Below are 23,080 nucleotides of genomic sequence, written 5' to 3' on the forward strand. Positions count from 1 at the left end.
TAGGTGGTGGGAAGAAACAGGAGCACTTACCTGGGGAAGATGGCAGTCATCAAAGCCGAAGCATAGCCAGGCTTGCAAGTCCCCTCGGAAAAGTTTGCGTACTTGGTGGCTAAGTCAGCAGGCCTGCGGGAAGAGAAGGAGGGTCACAGCTCACCAGGTCCTGGGCAGTGGGGCACCAGCTCGTGAAGAGCCGGCTGTAGGTGTTTAAACCTTGAATACAGCTTCATTCCCTCCAATCAGCACTTCAGCCCCTTCCCCACACCAAGGGGGGGGGGGGACCAAGAAACCCAAAAGGAATAGGTAGATAAATACACAAGGCCTCTCAGTAGAATTTGGTAAAAGGAAGCCAGTGGGTTTCGCATAGATCCTCGGCAGTAAGCCTGATCCTGAGGAAATCAGGAACTCCATCCAGGCTCCCAGAATGGGAGAGTGAGGCCTGGAGACCTAAGGAGAGAGCTGCTCAGGCTGTGATAAAGTCATAGGCACTGCCCTTTCAACCTTCCTGCCTTGTCCTACATGTCCTGCCTCATCTGCCTCTGTTCTCCCCAGACAAGCTATGAGCCAGTCAGCGGGAGCCACTTGCAGGGCCCTCATGCAGGTCACATGTATGTTGGGGCTATTACTGTAGCCCTCAGATGTTTAGCTGAGGATGCTTTCCTGCTCTCCTGTTCTCTCTGCCTGGCATGTTCTTCCATGTCCCTCTCCACCTGCCTAGGGCTCCTAGTCCTTCTCTACTCAGCTCAGATGCCAGCTTCCCTGGGAGTAATTCCCTGACCCCCGGACTGGGCCAAGTGCGTCCACTTTGCTCATCGTCTGCCCCCCTGCCACCCACACTACGTGCTGACCCCCATCAGTACTTGCCACACTGAACTACAATTGGTGGTGGTGTGTTTCCCTCATTGTACTGTACATTCCCGGGGTCAGGATCAGATTTAACCCTGCAACCCCAGTTCCTTGCACAGAGATGGGCACACAGAAGACCCCTGTGATTTTCTAAAGGAACAAAATGGCCCTGACAGCCTCACTGCACTTGGACTGGAAACAAGGCAATCTCAGGAGGCCACAAGTCAGGGGGAGCTATTTTTTCAGGAGACTTGTATGTTCTAGCCTTGGCTTTGTTGCTGTGTGACTGTAGTCACGTCACCTTGCATTTCTGGGCTTCGATGTCCTTATGTGTTCAATGTGGGGCTGGGGTCACTGCCCTGCCACCAAAAACTCTGCCTAATACAGTCTAGAGAAAACCACAGCCGAAGAACAGGACACATTCAGTGATGGCTGGGGCACCTGAGGGAGCCCTGGCTGGTTGCCAGTTCCCAGTCCCGACCTCCCCCCACCCCTTGGGCCAGCTGCCAGCACTCTAAAGCCCAGCTGCTCTGCTGCGCTGGGGCCCTGTGGCAAGTCTTCCCTCCAGGCTGCCTTCTGCAGGGGCTAGGGGGGCAGGTACGGTGGGGGGTGGGGGAGGGGGGCAGCTGGCACCTATACTGGATGGCCAGGAACCATGACGCCACTGCCTGTCCTGTGTCACATGTGACTCATTCTTGTGCCCTGTGGGCCCAGCCCAGGGCCTTACACAGTCATTGCTTGTTGAATTTAGACAAAATTCATCTGTATCCATGGGCAATTTCTTCTAGAAATCTACTTTTTTTTAGCCTTCCCTACCAGTGAAATTTAAAGCCTGAAATGGAAATACAAATGCTGAGTGACAAGACAGAGTGTGGGGGTGGGGGCAGGAACCTCTATTTGGTAGGCAAAAGAAAGTCAACGCTTTAATAAGAGCATGTGCATAACAATATTTCCTTATGTAAGCAACTATATTTCAGAAATGAAATATAAACTTCAGTGCAATTACTGAAGCTGCCTGAAGCTTCTGGACTAGGCACAGCAATTTTAAAACATTATACATTTTTTAAGTCACTCCTCTCAACAGCCACATGCATAGGTGCTATTAATGATTAATTCACACGTGAGCTCAAAAAGATGAAGAGACTTAGCCAAGATGACAGTTAGGAGGTGGTAGATACTATTTGAACTGATTACTCTGTAACAGCAGTGCAGGAGCTCTTCCGGCACCACCACTGGTGTGGGTCACAGTCAGCGCCACCACAGAGGGAAGCACCGAGTCCAGGGATAGCACGAGTGGTCGGTGCTGCTGCAGATGGGGCAGACACGAGAGTCAAGGAGCCCCGCACAGGCTCACACGGGCACCTCTGGCCGGCGTGGCCCACTGCTGTCTGTGACAGTGTACCCTAATAAACTCTATTCTTACACTTGACCTCTGGTTTCAGGTAGATACTGCAATTAAGAGGTTTAGGAGTTTCCTGGTCAAGATGGCACTGGAAGAGGATCCTGATCTTACCTCCTCCCACAAACACCTGATCTTACCTCCTCCCACAAACACACCGAGTCTACAGCTACATGGAACAACCCTCTGAAAAAACTTAAAGACGGGCTGAGCCACTCCCAGCAACCCCGAACGAGAGGAAGTCCGCGTCAAAGCCATTCCCAGGTATCTCCGAGACAGGAGTTTATACACTCATTTGGAGCCCCGTTGTGGGGACTGCTGCCCAGGGGACACCTCGAGATCAACTGGCCACGCTGCCCACCAGGGCATAAGCTTGAAGTCCCACAGGACTATACATACTTGTACACTTTAAAAGCTGCTGTCTGAAGGTCTGGCTTCTCAATCACTTGCCACAATATAGTACATCAGAAAACTCTAAATAAGAAAAATAATCTTCCACCATCTCACCAGCAATCCTTGACTTTTTCATTTTATGCTACCCTCCAATCCTTGTCCACGTTCATTTTCAGAATCTATATTGAGTTTTATCTTCTAGAATGGTGATTTTAAAATACAATATTTGTTTTTTTAAAAAAGATCTCTCTTAAAGAGCTATGCCTAAAGCTCCACCAAACACAGCATTAGTTTCTAACATGTACATCATGAATAAATTTACGAATATCATAAAAAAAATAGAAGAAGAAGCAGCCATGCACAGCTCTCGGGGAGCATGAATACCAGCAGTGAGACATCATGAGCCTGTCATATTCTCGTCTCTCAGTCTCCCACCTTCTGCCTGCCTTGCTCTGTGGGTCCCTATGGGCTTTCTGAATTCCATAAGTCTCACAAAGAGAAGGAAAGATGGGTGGCGGTTGCCCCTTTAGCACAGAGCACTGCAGAAAGGCCTGTACAACTACAGACAAAGCTTCGGGCACATCTTTCCCCTCTCTCCTGCACACCATCAACTTCCGGCAAGGTGCTTCAAGAATCAGGGCTATGGAAGAGTCCGAGCCATGATGAGAAGAGGGTGCCCAGGTAAACTGGAGCACAGGGAGACCAGAACCCAGCAGGACAGGCTCCTCCCAGGGCAGTGCAGGGTCGCTAGATATCGAGGATGAGCAGGTCTAAATCAACCCCCCATTGAGAAAGCAACAGTAACTTCTAAAACACATAGCCCTGGGTAGAGTGGGCCACGTCAAGTCATTACCAAATTAAAATGCCTCAGAAATGGCCTCCTGACCATCCCAGCGAGAGAAGAATAGTGGGAGTGTTGGGGATTCTGAGTCATACAGCAGGCGGGGACCTCTAGGGCAGTTAGCGGTCAAAACCACCAAGATTAACAGTCGCCAACTCCCTCGGGCCAGAATAGTTAGTTTCTCTAAGGCGCTCACACTCCAAATGCCAGGAGGCCCCCCTAGATGTCTGATCAAATCATGCAGCCCTTGTTCTTCTCATACTCTGCAGCTGGCCTTTCCTTTGGGGGGATTTAGCATTTCAACCAGTAAGAGCACCCATTGTCCTGCAAACGTGACTACCAAGCGCCTGGGGTGAAGAGTGTAAACCACTGCACTCTCAAGAGGAAATCCAGATGGAAAGGCTGGAACCTAAAAGAAGGAACCAGACTTCCACTCCTCTGCTTCACTCGGATGCACTGAGCTTAAGGGATCAGGCCAAACGATGGGTCGTAAATGGGAAGGATGTAGGACCCGGAATCAGAAACTTTTACAAAAGACACTGCAAGCTGTGTGACCTGGGGCAAGTGGTGGACAACCTGATTCTCTGCTTCCTCGTCTGCAAGTGGGAACCTCTCAGTTCCCAGGGATGGTGGAGAATGTGGTGAGAAAGCACGCTTGGAGGGGCTGGCTGTCCTCTAGAGCACCACACAGATATGACATGAAAGGTGAGGTGGCACGGGCAGGTCCTGGAGGTTTCCAACACCTGGCTCAAGTGTGGATTCTGTCACACATCCTCACTGAACAATTTCCAGTGGGACAGTGCCCTGATCACCATGTGCGTTTTAAGGATCAACATTTGGGAGGCGAGGAGCAGCACAGCAAAAGGCTGAAAGCAGCAGTCCATGAGATAGAAAAATAATCAGGAGAGAGTGTGAGGTCTCAGTTGCCAAAGGAAGGAGGTGTCTCAAGAAGGACGCAGGGACCAGCTGAGTGAAACGCTGCACTAGGCCCGCTAATGTGGGGACATAGGATTGACCACACCTGGACGCCCAGCTGGATTGGGCAACATGGAGGTTACTCCTGACTTTGAGTACAGCTGTGTCACTGGAGTGTGGGGGCAAAATGCTGACTTCATTGGGTTTAAGAGAAAACAGAAGAACTGGAGTTCTGGAATAGAGACTGCAATGTTTAGAAGTTTTGCTATAAAGGAAGACAGAGAAATGCGTCAATAGCTAGAGGGAAGAAGCAGGGAAAGATGTGTTTTGAGGTTAGGAAAATTTTTAGCAAGTTTATGAGCTGGTTAGAATAAGGAGCAAACTCATGCATGATGCAGGAGAGATGTGACAGTTCGAGAAATGTCCTTGAGAATGTGCCTTAGCTCTGTTTACCCTGCCCTGCCCTGCCCTGGCCAGTGACTACCGGTTTGTCTTGTAACATTCAGTTTAAGCACCACTTTCCTTTATGAAGCTTCTCGTGATTGCTTCCCCTCCAAAGTAGAACCAACCTACCCTGCCTGTGGGCCCCATCTTACCTAGAGCTGACATGAACCTGACCTTGCTCAGTTGTTCCCACACTCTCTTTCTCTCCCACGTCTTTCCCTCCCTCTCGTTCATTCATTCATTCATTCATTCGCTCAACAGATATTTAGAAGCAACAGTCATTCTGCTTGGATTTGTATCCTGGCTCTATCCCTTACTAGCTGGGCATGTTATTTAATTACTCTGTGCCTCAATCGCCACATCTTTAAAACTGGAATTATACTAGTACTTACTTCATAAAATTATTGTGAGGATTATGTTGAGAATAAAGTGCTTAGTACAATGCCTGGCACATGGTTCTCTCTCAGAAAATGCTAACTCTAACAGTCTTGTTCTGTGCCAGATGCTGGCCTGGGATTAGGGATACAATGATGACTAGGACACAATATGGCTAGCGCTTGTTATACTGAAGAATAACTGTCCATTTAAATATCTTTCTCTCCCAGACCAAGAAATCTGAGCACAGTGCATGGTGCTGAGTATGTAAGTACCCAACAGAATGTCTGTTGGACTGAACTCCATTGGTTACTTTGACTTGAAAGGTTAATTGATAGGAAGTGTGGGGGTGTGATGGTGATGGCTGGTGGAAATGGAGAAGGGACTTTTAGGGTTAGGACTCTATAGATCAGTGATGGGCATCTCGTGACCAATGGTCTAATTTCTAGAACCTCTCAGAAAGGACTGAACTCAAATCAACCCCCTACTATGCCCCCTCCCTCATTCCACGTCGTAGTTTACTGGAAATTTATCTCATTCAGTGGAAGCAGTTCAAGGAACTGGTTGTGAGGATGAAATAAGACCATGTATGTAACGCTTAGCACACTGCCTGAAAAATCACAGTTAATAAATAATGGTTTCTTTTCAAACAAATATAGCAACTTGATCAAAGGTAGCCAGTATAACTGTGATGGGAGGGCCTGCATGATGAGCACACAGAAAGAACCCTCAGCACAGAGCTCACCCCACCACTGCTTCTCCAGTTCTATCCTCTCTAACCTTCCTGATGAAGATGCACTTCTTTAGGTACTAAAGGGATGTTTCTGGAAAAATGACATGGTTTGGGAAATGGCAGAAGCAGCCTAGGTTAGTAATCTTAGCCAGTCACTAAACATTTTCATTTTACATTTCTTTTTTCTGAAATAGCCTTTATGGAAGAAAGGTTACTTAACACTTAACAGTGCCACAGACCCTTTCAAGCTCCAAGATAGAAAAGTTTTTCCTTAAGGACAATTTCTGTCTCCTCTGACTGCCTTTTCCCTCTGATCCCCTGATTACAGGCCTGCTTGCTCTGCCTGTATTATCACCAGTCTCTTTGTTCACTCACATTTGGGGTGTTGCCAATCCATCCTGCTCTGGGTGGGCATCACTGACCCTTTGTGAACTCCACCACACACTTGGGCTTCTATGTAGCTTTGCCCCATTTACGGTGACCTATGATAAACTTGGCTGCATAGTATCATGTCTCTTCCAGAACTATAAGAGAAGAGGGACTGCTTGGTCTATGCCACCTAGAATCTGGGCTATTTCTCAGCTCTGGAGGCCCTACCTTTCAGCTCGTGCGACTGGGCACTGCAATACCCTTTCAACAAACCAGGCCACTCTGCTGTTTGATTAGTGATCCTGGAGCTGACATTACTGTAGTTTATCTTTGTCTCCAGGGCCTTGAAATTTATTTCATTTTAGCTGGGAGGATGCTCTCCAATAAGCTCTTGCAAACGCTTTAGCCTGAGCTGTATAGGCAACTCTCACAAAGACTCTCCACCAGGGATCTCTTGCAACTGCTCTAATTCTATTTTGTTTCTACGTCTTACTTAAAAAAAGAAAACACAACCTCTTTCTGGATGGTAGTGAAAAGAACAGGGGAACTAACATTTATTGAGAATAAACCATGTGCCAGACAGTTGACTTAATTATCTAATTTAGCTTTAGAATAATCCTCTAAGGCAGTGCAGCCTTTAGACCCAGGCATGTGAGGCTAAAAGAGTCCAAGAGAAGACATGTTGGAAGATGTGCTGTTTCAAGTTTATACTATAAAATTTCAAATGATAAATATTGATAGGGATTGCACTGAACCTGTAGATTGTTTTGGATTCTATGGACATTTTAACAATATTAATTCTTCCAATTCATGAGCATAGACTATCGTTCCATTTACTTGTGTCTTCCTTAATTTCTTTCATCAGTGTCTTATAGTTTTCAGTGTGCGTGTCTTTCCCTTCCTTGGTAATTTATTCCAAGGTATTTTGTTATTTTTGATGCAATTATTAATGAGACTGTTTTAAACACAACTGATTTTTGTGTATTGATTCTGTATCCTGCAACTTTACTATATTTGTTTAATAGTTCTAACAGTTTTTTGGTGGAGTCTTTAGGATTTTCTATATGCAATATCATGTCATCTGCAAATACAATTTGGATTCCTCTTATTTCCTTTTCTTGCCTAATTGCTTTGGCTAGGACTTCAGATACTATGATGAATAAAGTGGCAAAGGTGGGCATTGTTGTCTTGTTCCTGATCTTAGAGGAAAAACTTTTCAGCTCTTCACCATTGAATATGACACTATCTATGGACTTAAAATATATAGCCTTTATTCTGTTGAGGCATATTCCCTTTATACTCACTTTTTGACAGTTTTTGTTATGAATGGATGTTGAACTTTGTCACATGCTGCTTCTGCATCTATTGAGATGATCATATACTTTTTTCCTTCATTTTGTTACTGTGGTGTATTGCATTGATTGATTTATGGATGTTGAATCATCCTTGCATCCCTGGAATTAATCCCACTTGATCATAGTGTATGATCCTTTTAATCTGTTGTTGAATTTGGCTTGCTAAAATTTTGTTGAGGATTGTTGCATCTATGGTCATCAGAGCTATTGGTCTGTAATTTTCTTTTCTTGTAGTGTCTTTGTCTAGTTTTGGTATCAGGGTAATGCTGGACTCGTAAAATGAGTTTGGAAGTGTTTGAATAGCCTCCTCTTCTATTCTTTGGAAATGTTTGAGAAGGACTGGTATTCATTCTTCTTTAAATGTTTGGTAAAATTTACCAGTGAAGCCACCTGGTCCTGGACTTTTGTTCATTGGGAGGCTTCTGACTACTGATTCCATCTCCGAACTAGTAATTGGTCTGTTCAGATTATCCATTTCTTCGTGAGTCAGTCTTGGCAGTTTCAAATGATAAATTTAACACAACCATAAAACTAATTACAATTCACATTTTCCCTGCATGCTTTGGGTAAGACTTGCGTTTGTGATCATTGTCAGCAAAGCAGTCACAACCTTTGAGAGTCACTGGAAGCCAGTATTTTTGGCCTGCATGAAGTCTAAGGATAATACAGCATCATGAGTAATGATGTAACCAGCAAGAAATAAAGTGTACCAGAGGACTGAAGAGACAGGAAGATGTACATCGTTTCTATAAAACACGTTCCAGAGAAACATGACACCTTAAATAATAACAGTACTGCTACCTTTTTCTTGTGGTAGGAAATGTGAAATTGGTGAGAATGATGCACCTGATAATAAAAAACATGATGAGGTGTTTCCTGAACCTGAACAGAAAGAAATGGTGTTTGGATACTATGAAGAACCCTCATGTGCCCTGACTGGATAATAAACACATATGTAAATAACACTTCTTCCCCCATTGCTCTAAATCCTCATCAATAAATCATTATATCTCACACAGACCCATCAACTTATTTATAAAGCCTTACAAAAAAAAATATTTAGCCAGGGTTGGGCTCACCCGTGAAGCAGCCTTACTCTAGGGTATTATTCTCATTTTTGACAAGCTGACTCTAAAATCCATTCTTTTTTTTTTTTTTCTCACCAAAGCCCTTGCTTTCTTTGGTAGAAAGAACAGTGGGGCTTAAAGGTAGAAAGACTAGAGTTTAAGTAACTAGCTCTTCCACTTACTAGTTGTGTAACCTCAGGCATGTGATAATTGGTTCCCTTAACTCTTAAAATAGCTATAATAAATATAGGACTGTTGGGAAGATCAAATGATTTCCTGCAACAATATAGGTCAGAACATTCTTTGAAAGGTTATACAAATGTCAGTAAATATTCCTACTGTTTTAATGTCTGACTTCTGCTTTTACTACTTGTAGGTCACCTGAATTATTATCATCATTTGACTAATTTAATGAGGAAAAGATTGTTCCTTTTACTTTTCTAACTTGCGTTAGTCTCTCCTATTCACTTGGCTGTCTCCAAACTTCTGCTCTACAGCAGTGAGGTCAGGAGACTCCTGGGAACAGAGAAGGAGGGTCACTGAAATGAAGCCAACATCTCATATAGAGGGACTTGTCTTCAACTGGCATGCCAGTGCATATTTGAGCCCAGTGGAAGGGCTAAATCTCATAAGAGCTGCAGTGTAGTACTTAACTGATCTTTTTACTGTCTCCACGGTTTTTCCTTTCCCAGAATGTCATATAGTTGAAACCATAGAGTGTGTAGATTTTTTCAGACTAGCTTCTTTCACTTAGCAATATGCATTTAAGGTCCCTCCAAGTCTTTTTAACACCAAATAATATTCCCTTGTCTAGATGTACTACAGTTTGTTTCATCCATTCACCTAGTGAAAGATGTCTTGGTTGCTTCCAATTGCTGGCAATTATGAATTTTTTTAAAGGTAATAAAACAAAAAGGCCTTTATTATTGTATAAACTAGAGCAATGTGCAACATTTGTGCCATATTACAATATTTGTGAGCAGTGTCTGTATAGACATAGGTTTTCAACTTAATTGGGTAAATACGGACAAGAGAAATTGCTAAATAACGTGGTCAGGAGATGTTTAGCTTTATAATAAATACGTTGCCAGAATGGCTGAATCATTCTGCACTCCCGCCAGCAATGTATGAGACTTCCTGTTGCTCCACATCCTTGTCACCATTTGATATGTTAGTGTTTTGGATTTTAGCCGTTTTAATATGTGTGTGGTGATGTTTTAGTGTTGTTTTAATTCGCATTTCCCTAATGACATATGATGTGAGCACCTTTTCATAAGCTTATTTGCCATCTGCGTATCTTGTCAGGTAAGGTGGATATCTGGCCAGGTGATTTTTATTTTTTATTGAAGTTTAGTTGATTTACAATGTTGTTAGTTTCTGGTGTACAGCATAGTGATTCAGTTATACATATATATGTATATATATTTTTCAGATTCTTTTTCATTATAGGTTATTACAAGATATAGAATGTAGTTCCCTGTGCTATAAAGTAGGACCTTGTTGTTCATCTATTTTATCCATAGTAGTTTGTATCTGCTAATCCCTCCTCCCTTTCCCCTTTGGTAACCACAAGTTTGTTATCTATGTCTGTGAGTCACTTTCTGTTTTGTAAATATACTCATTTGTTTGTTTTGTTGTTCAATTTTTTTTATTAAAGTATAGTCAATTTACAATGTTGTGTTAATTTCTAGTGTACAGCATAGTGATTCATTTATATATATATTTTTTGCTTTTATTTCTATTCCCATGGGAGACTGACCTAGGAAAAACATTGCTATGATTTATGTCAGAGAATGGTTTTGCCTATGTTCTCTTCTAGGAGATTTATGATGTCCTGTCTTATGTTTAAGTCTTTAAGCCATTTTGAGTTTATTTTTGTATATGGTGTGAGGGAGTGTTCTAACTTCACTGATTTACATGCAGCTGTCCAGCTTTTCCAACACCACTTGCAAAAGAGATTGTCTTTTCTCCATTGTAAATTCTTGCCTCCTTTGTCGAAGATTAATTGACTATAGGTGTGTGGGTTTATTTCTGGCTTCAGCCCATTTTTAATTGGGTTGTTGTTTTCTTATTGCTGAGCTTTAAGAGTTCTTTGTATATTCTGGATAAGAGGAGTTTTTGGTTTTGTTTTGTTTTGTTTTTTGCAATTGATCTAATAGGCTTATTTATTTATTTAAAAGTTGAAACACAGTTGATTTACACAGTTGTGTTTGGATAAAAGTCTTTTATCAAACATGTGTTTTACAAGTATTTTTTTCCATTTTGTGGCCTTTGTAAAAATTCTTTTAACAATGTCTTTCACAGAAAAATTTTTTTTTAATTTTAATATGTCAAGTTATTGATCTCTTCTTTCATGAATTATACTTTTGGTTTTATAACTAAAAACTCATTGCCAAACCCAAAGTCACTTAGATTTTCTCCTCTGTTTCCTTCTAGAAGTTTTGTGTTTTACACTTAGGTCTATTACATTCCATTCTGAGTTAATTTTTAGGAAAGGTGTAAGGTGGAAGAGTCAGTTTCTGTATATGGATGTCCAGTTGTTCTAGCACGTTGAAAAGACGGTCCTTTCTTCCATTGAATTACTTTTGCTCTTTTGTAAAAGATCAATTGACTACTTCTGGACTCTCTGTTCTGTTCCATTGGTCTGTTTGTCAGTTCTTTTACAAATACCATGCTGTCTTGATTACTACAGGTTTATTGTAAGTCTAAAGTCATGTAGCCTCAGTCCTTCAGCTTTGTTCTTCTACATCAGTTTTATGGGAGCTACTCTTGGTTGTTGGTGTTTCCATATAAACTTTAAAATAAGTTTGTTGATATCCATAAAATAACTTGCTGGGATTTTAATCGAGATTACATTGAATCTATAGACCAAGTCCGGAGGAACTGACATTTAAACAACAATGAATCTTTTTATGAATCTTTCCATCTACGGATGGAATAGGTCTCCATTTATCTAGATTTCTCTGATCAGAGTTTTGTAGTTACATACATATTTAGATTTATACCTAAGTATTCCTTTTCGTGTGTGTTAATGTATATGATACTGTGTTTTTAATTTCAAATTCTGATTGTTCGTTGCTGGTATACAGGAAAGCAACTGATGTTTATATATTAACTTTGTATCCTGCAACATTGCTATAACTGCTAGTTAGCTCTAGGAGTTTTTGGTCAGTTCTCTGGGATTTTCTACATAGTCAACCATGTCAACTGTGAACAAAGACAGTTTTATTTCTTCCTTCCCAATATCTATGCCTTTTATTTCCTTTACTTTTCTTACTGAATTAGCTAGAGCTTTCAGTATAGGAGTAGTGAAAGGAGACAATCTTGCCTTTTCCCAAACTTAGGGGGGAAGCATCTAGTTTCTTATCATCAAGCATGATGCTAGCTGTAGATTTTTTTTGTAGATGTTCTTTATCAAATTGGGGAAGTTTCTTTCTATTCCTAGTTCTCTGAGTTTTTTTTTTTTAAATCATGATTGGATTCTTGCTTTTCTGCATCTTATGGTTATGATCATGTGATTTTTCTTCTTTAGCCTGTTAATGTGATGCAATACAGTACCTGATTTTCTAGTGCTGAACCAGCCTTGCATAGCTAGAATAAATCCCACTTCATTTAGGTGTGTGGCTTTATACATTGTTGGGTTCAATATGCTAATACGATATAATAAAGCTAATATTTCATTGAGAATATTTGCATTATGTTCATGAGGGATATTGGTCCGTAGTTTTCTTCTCTTATAATGTCTTTATCTGTTTTTGGTTTTAGGGTAATGCTGGCTTCACAGAACAAGTTGGGAAGTGTGCCCTCTGCTTCTATTTTCTGGGAGATATTAAAGAGAACTGGTATCATCTTCTCCTTAATGTTAGACAGAAGTCACTAGTGAAACCAGTCACTTGTAGTCTGCTGCATCTCAGTTATGAAATTTGTGAGCACAGAGTTGTTCATAATATTCCTTTATAACTCTCTTAACATCTCTGGAATCAGTAGTGATGATTCCTCTTTCATTTCTGGTATTAGTAATTTATGTCTTCTCTAGCCTCGCTAGACGTTTATCAATTTTATTAATATTGTCAGAGGATCCACTTTTGGTTGTATTGATTTTCTTTACTGATTTCTGCCCTTTGCTTCTTTGATGGCCTCCTAAGTATTATTTCCTTTTCCACTCCTGCTGCTCTCCAACCCATCTACCTTCCCACAGCCAAAATCATCTTTCTACGAGTCAAACTGATTCTGCTTTTCACCTGCTTAAAATACTTCTAGTGCATCTTTTGCCTTCGAGATGAGCCAAAACTTCTTACTGTTGTCTCTAAAGCCTTGCATGCTTTGGTCTGCTCATTCCTCCAGACTTATGCCTCACCCTCAGACCTCTTGGAGATTTGACAGCACAGAAAAGATAGATACTAAATTTTCACACAAATATTTATTTCAATTATAGATAATTAAGAGATATTTAAACAGGCTGATAGAATGTACAGGAAACCCTTCAATGGATTCAGATTTTAAAAGGCCATGAAGGAAAAATTAGGTAATGGGCTGGTAACCAAAAATTAATATAAAAGGAATTTCTGAAAATAGTGTTTAGAGACCTAGAGATCATAATGAAAGTTTTTTTTCATTACAGAAAAGGCACATCCAAATATACTTTTTCATTGTAAAGGTATATTAAGGACAACACAGAAAATGTAAGCTCAGAAGAAAAAGTTCCCACAATCTCACTGTCCTAACGTAATTACTACTACATTCTGCATAGTTATTATGCCATATTCAGATATGGTCACAGTGATAGGCTTGAAGGCTACACCCCCTTGGTTCTCAACCCTGGCTGGTTAAAATCACCTGGCAGAACTTTTAAACATTAATGAGTCCGATTCCTGAAACTAAATCAGAATCTCTGGGTGGTGAGGTCCTGGGTTGAGAAACACTGTGTATACATGATTTATGTACAAGCAGGAGCCTCACCTCCAGGGTGAGTTTATTCTTGGCATCCATCACCTGGAAAGTGAAGAGTTCCTCAGACAGGAAATGGAATCTTTTAGAGTAGTGGTTCTCAACTTGGCTGGATATTGGAGTCATCTGGGATTAAAAAAAAATCCCAATACTGCACCCCAACCCAATGACTTCAGAATCTCTAGGGGGTGGGATGCAGGCATCAGTAATTTTTTTAAGCTCCCCAAGTAATTCCAATATGCAGCTAAGGTTAAGACCCACTGTGCTAAGAGCTCCAGGTGAGCTACAGAGTGGGACTTTGGCTCTTTGGGTCTTGATCACATAGGTATCAAGATGTCTAGGAGGCTGTCTTTGAACAGCGAGTTGTGAAACAGGCTGGAAGCTATGAAGCAAAGAACCCAGTCAGACCCTGCAATGCTGCGCTCTCCGGCCATGAACAAAGTCCGGCCCTGGCTTCAGCTGTCTACAAAAGGGACAGAACTCTGTATTTTGCAAACCTGACTGCTTCTTTGGGTTTCTTTTACCCTCAGGGTTTCCCTGTTGTCCTCTTTTAATCTTTAGTGAAATATTTTTAGCTTTGTTCGGAGGAACCAAGAGAAAACGTTTTGTTGTTGTTGTTTTGGTGGTGGTTTCTCTTTTCCTTAAAGCATTAAAGAGAACCTGTGCTCTCTGGAGTCAACGTGCTGGTGGCAGCAGCTCTTGAAGTGAGAGACCCACCAGGAGATGGTGAAACTCAGGATTAAGGGCAGGGGAGTCCTCATCACTGCATAAAGATGTGATTTCCCTCAAATCTTCCAATATTGATACTTGGGGGATCTGGGATTTGTTATTAAAGATGGCATTGTTCTTTCTCATATCCTCTTTCTCTGTCCTTAACTGATGTTGTGAACATTTATTGAATATTTACTATGCACCAGAAACATTGGACTAGGCATCGGGAATACATCCATGAGTGGGACATTCACAGTTCCTGCCCTTACAAAGTTTTTGTAGTTGCTCAAACTTAGGATCAAACTGACAGTGTGAATTTGGAAAAAATAGAAACCTATGTTGAATAGTGCGACGAGTAGGATGTTTGGAGTCAGGCAGAGAATGGTTGGGATGCTGGCTTCACCACATATGGTTCTGTGAACACAGTAAATTGCTTTTATGGTTCTCATTTGTTACATGCATTTAAATACTTCCTACTTCATAGAGTGGTCCGCCAATTCACACATTCAACCAACAAATATTTACTGAGCAATCACTAAGTGCTGGCAATGTTTTAGGAGCTAGGAAATAGCAGTGAACAAATTAGAACCCCCTCCCCACTCCCCCACTGCTGCCCTCCCTCAAGTGAGACAGACAGTCAACAAGTGGAGTCCAACAGTGATAAACACTCTGGAGAAAAATGACACGGTAAGGGGAACAGGGGATGCTAATGGGGGATGGATATATAATTTTAAATGGCATGGGCAGGGAACATCTTAGAAGGGGACATTTGCGCTAACGTCTGAAGAGGTGAGGAAGGGAGCAATCTCTGCAGGTGTTTGGGAAAGAGCGTCCCAAAGGAATGAGCAAATGCTAAGAGTCTGAGGCAGGAATGGACCTGGAGTACCTGAGGCACAACAAGGAGCCCAGTATGGAATAATAAACAAGGAGAGTAGTGAGAAAATGTGGTCCAGATCATGAGCATGGTTGAACGTGGTAAAAACTCTGGTTCTTATTCTAAGACAAATGGGGAGCCATTGGACGGTTCAGATCTCAGGAGTAGCCAGAGCCATCTTGCATTTTAACAGGATGGCTTTGGCTTCAGTGTGGAAGCAGACCACAGGGCAGCAACCATGAAAGCAAGGAGAGCAGATAGGAGTGCAACGAGGAGGTAGGAGATGATGGCTGTCGGCACACAGTGATAGGTCAAGCGGTGAGAAGTGGTGGTAAAGCCAGTGGAGTTTGCTGATGATCAGTTTGGTGTCAAAGATACGATGCTTAACAGCCGGAAGGATGAAGTGGCCATTTACTGGACTAGGGAAGATTCTGGGAGGCAGGGGTGAGAATCAGGTGTTTGTTTCTGGACATGTTAAATGTGAGATGCCTATTACACAGCCAAGTAAAGGAGGCAAGTGGATACATGAGTCTGGAGTGTGGGGAAAGGGGATACAAATTTGGGAGTCATCAGCACATAGATGATATAAAAGCCACGAGACTGAATGAGACTGTGTAAGCAGTTGTTGTGCAGAACAGGTAACACAGAAAGTACCTAGCATGGAATTGTGCGGAGAGTAGGTGCTCAATACACACGTTCCTCCTGCAGCCATAGGGAACCTGGCAGGTGGTTCTGGAAATAGTAAACTATGCCTTGGGGTATATTTTAGACTGCTCCGTGTTTACAGGCCTTTCACAATTGGCTGGGTTTTCACAAGCCTTTGGGGGTTAGAAGTTGTTGGTTTTGGCTCCTGTATCTTTGGGTCTTCATGCAGAATTCCTTATAAAATCAGACTGAGCATTAAGGCCCCCACACTCTTGCCCACACGGCTACCATAAAACACCCACTGTGGCAGGACACAGGTGCTTTCCCAGAGCACGGAGCACCCACCCACATCCAGCTGAAACAGATGACACCTCCATTTAATTAAATCAGGTTCCAGAAGGCTGACATCAGCCCAGGAAAAACACACCTGGACACCAGGGTCTGGCGCCATCAAGGCTCCAGATGGCTCTTCTCTGGGCTGGACCATGGGCACATTCCTGGCTCCTGGTGTCATGTTCCTCATAACTGAGACTGAGATTTCCTCAGGGTTCTGTCTGAAGTGCTCTGCCTCTGGATACTGGCAGGGTTAACTCCCTCTCTTTTGTTGTGAGTCTTTGCTCAAACGTCACCTTGCAATGAGCCTGTCCTGACTATCCCCTTTAAACTTGCAGTCTCTTCTCCAGCATTTCTTTTTCCTGCTCTGTTTTCTTCCATAACACTCATCAGCTTCCAAGATAATGAAAACATTAATTACTTATCACACTTTCTGTTTACAGACCACCTTGTTCACTGGTATATCCTCAGAGCATAGGATACTGCCTGACACAAAAGATACATAGTAGCTGCTCAAGAAAGAATGAATGAGGAAGTGCTTACCTCAATGTCTAGGCAGCAGCCTGGAGCCCTGAACCTTTCCCTAGGGCCCTGCACTTTGGACAGCAGACTCCTTTCAGGGAACCCAGAGCCTCCCCAGGGACCAGACTTGAAGCCTCTGGAGGTATCATCCAATAAGACTGCAGCTGAATGCCCTGAGCAGCCTAAGTGCCCACCCACAAGGGAACACAAGGTTAACTCCCAGGCAATTCTGAGGCCAGCAAAACCCAGCTCACCAGCCTCACATCCTGGTTATTCACCCCCTCAATGATATCCTTGTGGGTTTTCTCATGCCCCAGTTACTGCTCTCTGTGGCTTCCTCTTCTTGGTCCAATCTCCTGCTTCTCCCCCACCACCCTTCCCCTACCAGACTCTTAACTTTCCACTGTCTTCCATGAACTTTTGTTTCTTTACAGCCTCACTTTTTCAGTGAATGTTCCTTCCATCTTCTGCTTTCATAGAAACCTGAGCCCTGAAAACACCATTTCCTTTATACCCCATGCATCTGAGGATCCCTCATACCCTCTCTGTGCTCCATTTATGCTTCCAAGACACAAGTATATCATCTTTATTTAAAAAAAAAAAACCTGTCCATCGCTCATGCTATCCAGAAATACTACTTCTTACCCCCACTTGCTGTTCTCATCTACTCCCTGCCCCTTCACCAAGATTCAGCTCACAAGACATCCTTTCCAATCAGGCTTCTAAGGCTGTTCACATGGGTTTAGAATTTCAGTTTTATCCCAATTACAAAGCACACAGTCAGCACTCATAAAATATTTGCTAAAAGAATGAGTGAGGAAATGAAATCTGTGGCATGAAGCAGGAGGCAAGCTGAGGTTCAGATCTCATTTAGGGGCTATATCCTTCCCGGTTTACCAAACATCGATAAGGATAGGTTGAATTTCATCCTTGGGTGATTACTATCATCCCAACTTCAGAATGGGAAACTGAGGCTCAGCAGTTAAATAACTCACTCAAGATTATAGCTAGTAAGATGTGTAACTGGGCTTTAAAAATCCTTGTCTGACTCGACAGCCCACGTTTTGAACCTCCAAAAAACACTGCCCTCCTGAACAACAGAGTTTGCAGTTAAAAGAAGGTTTTGTACAGCTCAGTGCATATTAAGTGTTCTGAATAATTTTCATAGCACCAACAAATGATTCTGTCATGTAGATACAAGAATTGAGGGAACCCTCAAAGGAAATAGGAAACTAGTTACTCTGCAAAGACGTAATTAAAAGAATACAGTGAAGAAAAAAAAAACCCCAAAACATCTATTTCCAGATGTTTGGAGTATCACTGGATATAGAGATATTTTAGGAAGATTTCTATATTTTAATAATAATAATTAATAGAATATTTCTATATATGGTTGCCCCTTGAACAACAAGGTGGTTAGGGGCGCTGACCCTCCACACAGTCAAAGATCTGCATATAACTTACAGTCAGCCCTCCATATATGCAATCGCACATGCACGAATGCAATCAATGGCAGACCGTGTAGTGCTACAGTGTTTACTGTTGAAAAGATCTACGTAGAAGCGGACTCACTGCAGTTCAAAACCGTGTAGCTCAAGGGTCAACTGTAAACGGATTTCAAGATTTGAGAACACCTAGGGTGGGGAGGCACTTCTCATGCAGATACACTGGTACTGCACTCTCAATGAAGGGCCAGCCAAGTATGATCTGTGGGCCAAATCTGACCTGCTATCTGTTTTTTGTATGGTCTGTGGAGTTAGGAACATCTTTTACATTTTTAATGGTTGATTAAAAAAATTAGAAGAATAATATTTAATGACGTAAAAGTTACATGAAATTGAAATTACAGTGCCTGTAAATAAAGTTTTATTGGCTACAGCTACAGCCATACTCACTTGTCCATGCGCTGCCTGTGCGTGCTTTCATGTTACAGCAGCAAAGGTGAGTAGTTGTGACACAGACAGTGAAGTCCCCAAACCCTGAAATACTGACTGGCTCCTCACAAAAAAAAAGCTGGCCAACCTCTGTTTTAGTCATTTCTTCTGACTTAGCTTCAAGTTCACTAATTCTGTCTTCAACTGTATCTAATCAGCTGCTAAATCCTTCTATTGAGTTTTTAATTTTGGTCAATGTATTTTTCAATTCTAGAATTTTTGTTTTTCCAATCTACTATTTTGCTTTTTATACTTCCCTTTATATATATATAGTTCAATTTTTATCTTTATTTCCTCAAATACAGTGTATCTAATTGCTTTATAAACTGTGTCTGATAATTCCAATTTCAGAAGTCTTCGTAGGTCCCCCTTTGTTGTTGTTCATGGTTCTCCCTAATGGAGCCTTGTTTCCTGTGTGCTTAGTTATTTTTCACCTTGAGCTATTCATTTCCTTGAAAAGTTATTTGTAAAGAACTCATGTCTTCCTCCAGAAAGGGTCTGCATTTGCTTCTGCCAGGAGCTCGAAGGCACTACCAGCCTGGAATGTCCTGGACTGAGTTCATGGTTTGAGGGCTCACCTGAGTGATGAGAGCCCTCGCTGTGAATATCAAGAGTTTCTTTTTTATAGACTTAGTGCCCTGATCCACTCAGGGCTCTGGCAATCTTCCCTGCAGTCCTGGTTTAGGGGTGCAGGTTTAGTCCTAGTTTATCCTTATGCTGAGTCTTTCGGGGTTCCAGCTTAATGCAGAAAGCATCAAAAGATGGAAAATACGGAAGTCAGTAGACCTGGAGGCTAGAATGGGAAGGTCTAACACTTAATCAGAGTTTCAGAAAAGGAGTAGAGAGAGAAAGTGGGATAGAGGCAGTATTTAAAGACATAATGGCTTAAAATTTTCCAGAACATAAGAATTCTTTTACTACAGAAGCTAAACAAATCAATCAAAGTAAATAAAAAGCAATTCTTACATTTGCATATTTATTCATACTTTATAGAACTCTTTCTTTTATTCTTCATAAAAACCTAAGGAAGTGGGTATTATTATCTATATTTTTCATAAGGGAAAATTGTGATCCAGAGAGCTAAAATCAATTATATAGGGCCGTATAATTCTATGCAGCAAGGGCTGCTCATAATTGTATCAAATCCAGTTTGATCCTAGTTCAGGATCTTTCCTATACATCAGAAATAGAACACAACACAGCAGAGAAAGACTTCATAAGGGGAAAACTGAGCATTGCTAAGGAATTCCTTCTAAAACCCAGAATCTTTAACTTGGAAACTTCTCCCTGAAAGCAGATTAAAAACCTTTCCCACAGATCTGTGCTTTGTTCTGAAGACAGCACTGGATTGGAAAAACCTTTGCAGTAAGAGGCAGGAATGTTCTAGCTTATACCTTAAATTGGGAGTTAAATCTAATGAGGCCAAACCAATTCTCTGGGCTAAAGACCAAGTTGATTCCAACGGTTTATGGAACTGGCCTGGTACACCACCTACTGTGTACCACCCAGCTGTCAGGAGAGCAGGGCAGGAATGCCCTCCTAATCCCCCCTTACACCACTGAAGACAGGTTAAATACTGTAGTTAGCATGTCCTGGGTAACATGTCTTTCGTTCATCAACGTGATTCGACTTGGTAAATTACTACATCTCTTCCATTCTGGTTGTATTTCACTTCTTATAGCTTATTCCTGATTTGTTTTTTGCCCAGAGCACTAAAACAAGAATTTTCTAAGGGTGAAGGCTGTGAATTACTAGCATAATCCAGCCCGATTCCCCAGGTGTTAACACGTCGCTGACATCTCTCTACTAGCTTGGTATAAAGAACAGACCACTCTTCCCTCATGGCTGCCTCCACGATATATAAAAACTGAGAGAATTACAATGCCTGAACTCATAGGAAGAGGCACCAGGGCCAAGAAGCCAGATGCCAGGGTAAGGGGGCTAGATGCCAGACAACTCAGCAGGAAAGCCAAACAACCCCAGGTTTGAGGTCTTGTAGGTAGGTGCAGCCGTCACCATCAGAAGCAATTGTGGTCAAGGCCTCGTGCAAAAGAGGAAAGAAAGGGGACATAATTCTGACCTTTCACGTCTGTCTGGTACGGGCCAAGGGCAGAGGCATATGAAGATGACTAACCACAGAAAGGAGCCACAGGCAGTTCTGCAACCATTTACTGCACATCAACCATGTGAGAGGTGCTGTGCAGGGCACGAGCACAGAGGGGATTCAGCCCCATCTCAAGGCAGCCCAGTCTAACGAGGGAAGAGCACAGGTATCCAGCTGTCATCCAGGCTCCGTGTATTCATGTTTACTGAGCACCTAACACACACATGCCAGCCCTGCCTAGGTGCTAGGGAGACTGAGAGGGCTAGAACAGGGAGGATACTGAAAGGATTAGATACTTACTTGAAAGCCCCTGTGAATTCATCATTTCAATTCAATCCTTACCACAACCCTGTGAGGGAGGCATATTCACATCCTTATGTTACAGGTGAAACTGAGGCTTAGAGTGGTTAAGTGGCCTGCCCCAAGTCAGAAAGAAAGTAGATGGCAATCTGGGATTTGAACCCAGCTTGGCCCAGCTCCAAGACTGTGCTGTTACTTAAATTAATAACTATTACATGGTTAATTATAAAATAATGAGATAATGGGTGCCAGAGGCAGAAAATTCACAGGAAGCAGAGGAAGAGATCATTTCGTGTAGGGAGGTGGCCTTTGAGTTTTCCCAGTGGACAAGCAAGGAAAGGGGATTGCAGACACAGATAACAAACACATGCAAAGGCAGAGAGAGGGAAAGGGAGGGTTTACCCATGGGAGAGTGACAGGAGTTAAGGTGGGGAGGAAAGCTGATCATGGGAGGTTTTGCATGCCAGGCTGCAGAGCATCTTTGAAAGGCCACCGCCTCCTGCTGCAACTCAATCACCCTCCACTCTGCAGCAGAGGACTTTCCTTCTCATCCCTCAAACTCCTGGCAGTGGCTCCTTCTGTAATGAGCTGTCTGTGTCTGCCAGGCCTTATGTTTGTACCCACAACCCCATCCTCTCTGGGCCCCAGCAGACTCCAGGATTCTGCCGACAGACTGAGGACAGAGGCCCTGGGAATCCCCCAACAACCCCAGGGGTGGTGAGAGATGACCCTCCAGGATTGGCCCCCAGCTCTCACAGAGCTCTCTACCACACAGTCAAGGCTTGCTCTCATTCTACTCACAGTTTAGAGTCCAGCTTCAGGAGGAAGCCCAAACGATCATACTCTGAAAAAGAAAAGCAAAGCAGGAAATGTCAGTGATGTCGAGCACAGCTGACACTAGGAGATTGCATTCCCCAGGAACATGGGTGACAGGAGCAGATTGCATTCCCCAGGCCCTGACCAGGGGTGGCAGACAACTGCTTCAAAGGACAGATCCAAACACCTAAGCTGCAAATAAAGTTAAGTCACCACACTCTTGCTGAACACCTGCCTTGTGAAGGACCAGGTTCCATGCCGGTACTTCCTAGGCCTTGTAGGCCAAACAGGCCTATGCTGGTCTGTAACTGCCTTCCTGTTCAAATGTTGTGCTTGAAGCTGAAATTTAGTAAACCACAACACGGGACCCCTGGAGAAGTAAGAGGGTCAGAAGCAGTCTCTGCTTTCTCTAAGCTCTGAGTTCTCAGATTTGTGCTGAATCAGCCATGTTAACTTTGGGGTGAAGATATGGCAGCCAAGGGTCCTCAAACCCATGGCAGTGATCCTCTTCATGACAATTACAAAGAAGTGATAGATTTGATTTAATAAAGGGTAGGAAATTTAAAATGAAATCTAAAAAAAACCTGGTAAGATGTTTGAAACAAATGATAAATCATTATTTTATTTAATTTCTCTGTATCTTGCCTCATTCTAAAATGAAGTTGAAGAAGATTTTAAAAACTGTATGCAGTACAAGATTTTAAAAAAGAAGAAATCTGGGGACAAGGGGGAAATAAGCATAGGAAAAATAATAAAAAGCAGCCAGGATAAGAATGCCAAAAGTAGATGTCCTAAGCTTTTATGTGTTTGCTGGAAAAGGATTACAGATCTAGCCCCAAGATTTCTCACAGCTGAAACTAAGTGCAAAGCACTGATACAATGGTTTAGAGTATCCATGAAATAAACTAGGAGAATCCTAGCTCTTTCTGGTAATAACACTTCAGAGAAGTTTCCTGTGTCCTCAAACATATTTTTATAAAGAAATGATAGACAAATATATGTATGTATATGTATGACTGGGACATTGCGCTGTACACCAGAAACTGACACATTATAACTGACAGTACTTCAATTAAAAAAAAAAGAAATGACAGAAAGTGTTATAAGATTGTTTCATATAGCTCTGTTCAATGACTGGAGTGTGTGTGTGTGTGTGTGTA

The 23,080-nt window shown here is 42.3% G+C and overlaps 1 protein-coding gene across 9 annotated transcripts in view; it reads right to left on the minus strand.

Annotated features, from left to right (window-relative positions):
• The window catches only part of ST3GAL3 (ST3 beta-galactoside alpha-2,3-sialyltransferase 3), a 185,316-nt gene that overhangs the window by 70,432 nt on the left and 91,804 nt on the right, over positions 1 to 23,080 (minus strand). For 7 of the 9 annotated variants that reach the window (XR_010383864.1, XR_010383863.1, XR_004140935.2 and 4 more), the window contains 2 exons: positions 21,906 to 21,948; positions 31 to 123 (listed from right to left, as the gene is read on the minus strand). Coding sequence is in view for 6 of the 9 variants with exons in the window: in XM_031465605.2 (XP_031321465.2) it covers positions 31 to 123; positions 21,906 to 21,948 (136 nt within the window). In the remaining 3 variants the exon portion in view is untranslated. The remainder of the gene's footprint in view (positions 1 to 30; positions 124 to 21,905; positions 21,949 to 23,080) is intronic. The other 2 variants (XM_031465607.2, XM_031465606.2) reach the window with 1 other exon arrangement.

The sequence above is a fragment of the Camelus dromedarius genome, chromosome 14 (genome assembly GCF_036321535.1).
Source record: "Camelus dromedarius isolate mCamDro1 chromosome 14, mCamDro1.pat, whole genome shotgun sequence".
Lineage (NCBI taxonomy): Eukaryota > Metazoa > Chordata > Mammalia > Artiodactyla > Camelidae > Camelus > Camelus dromedarius.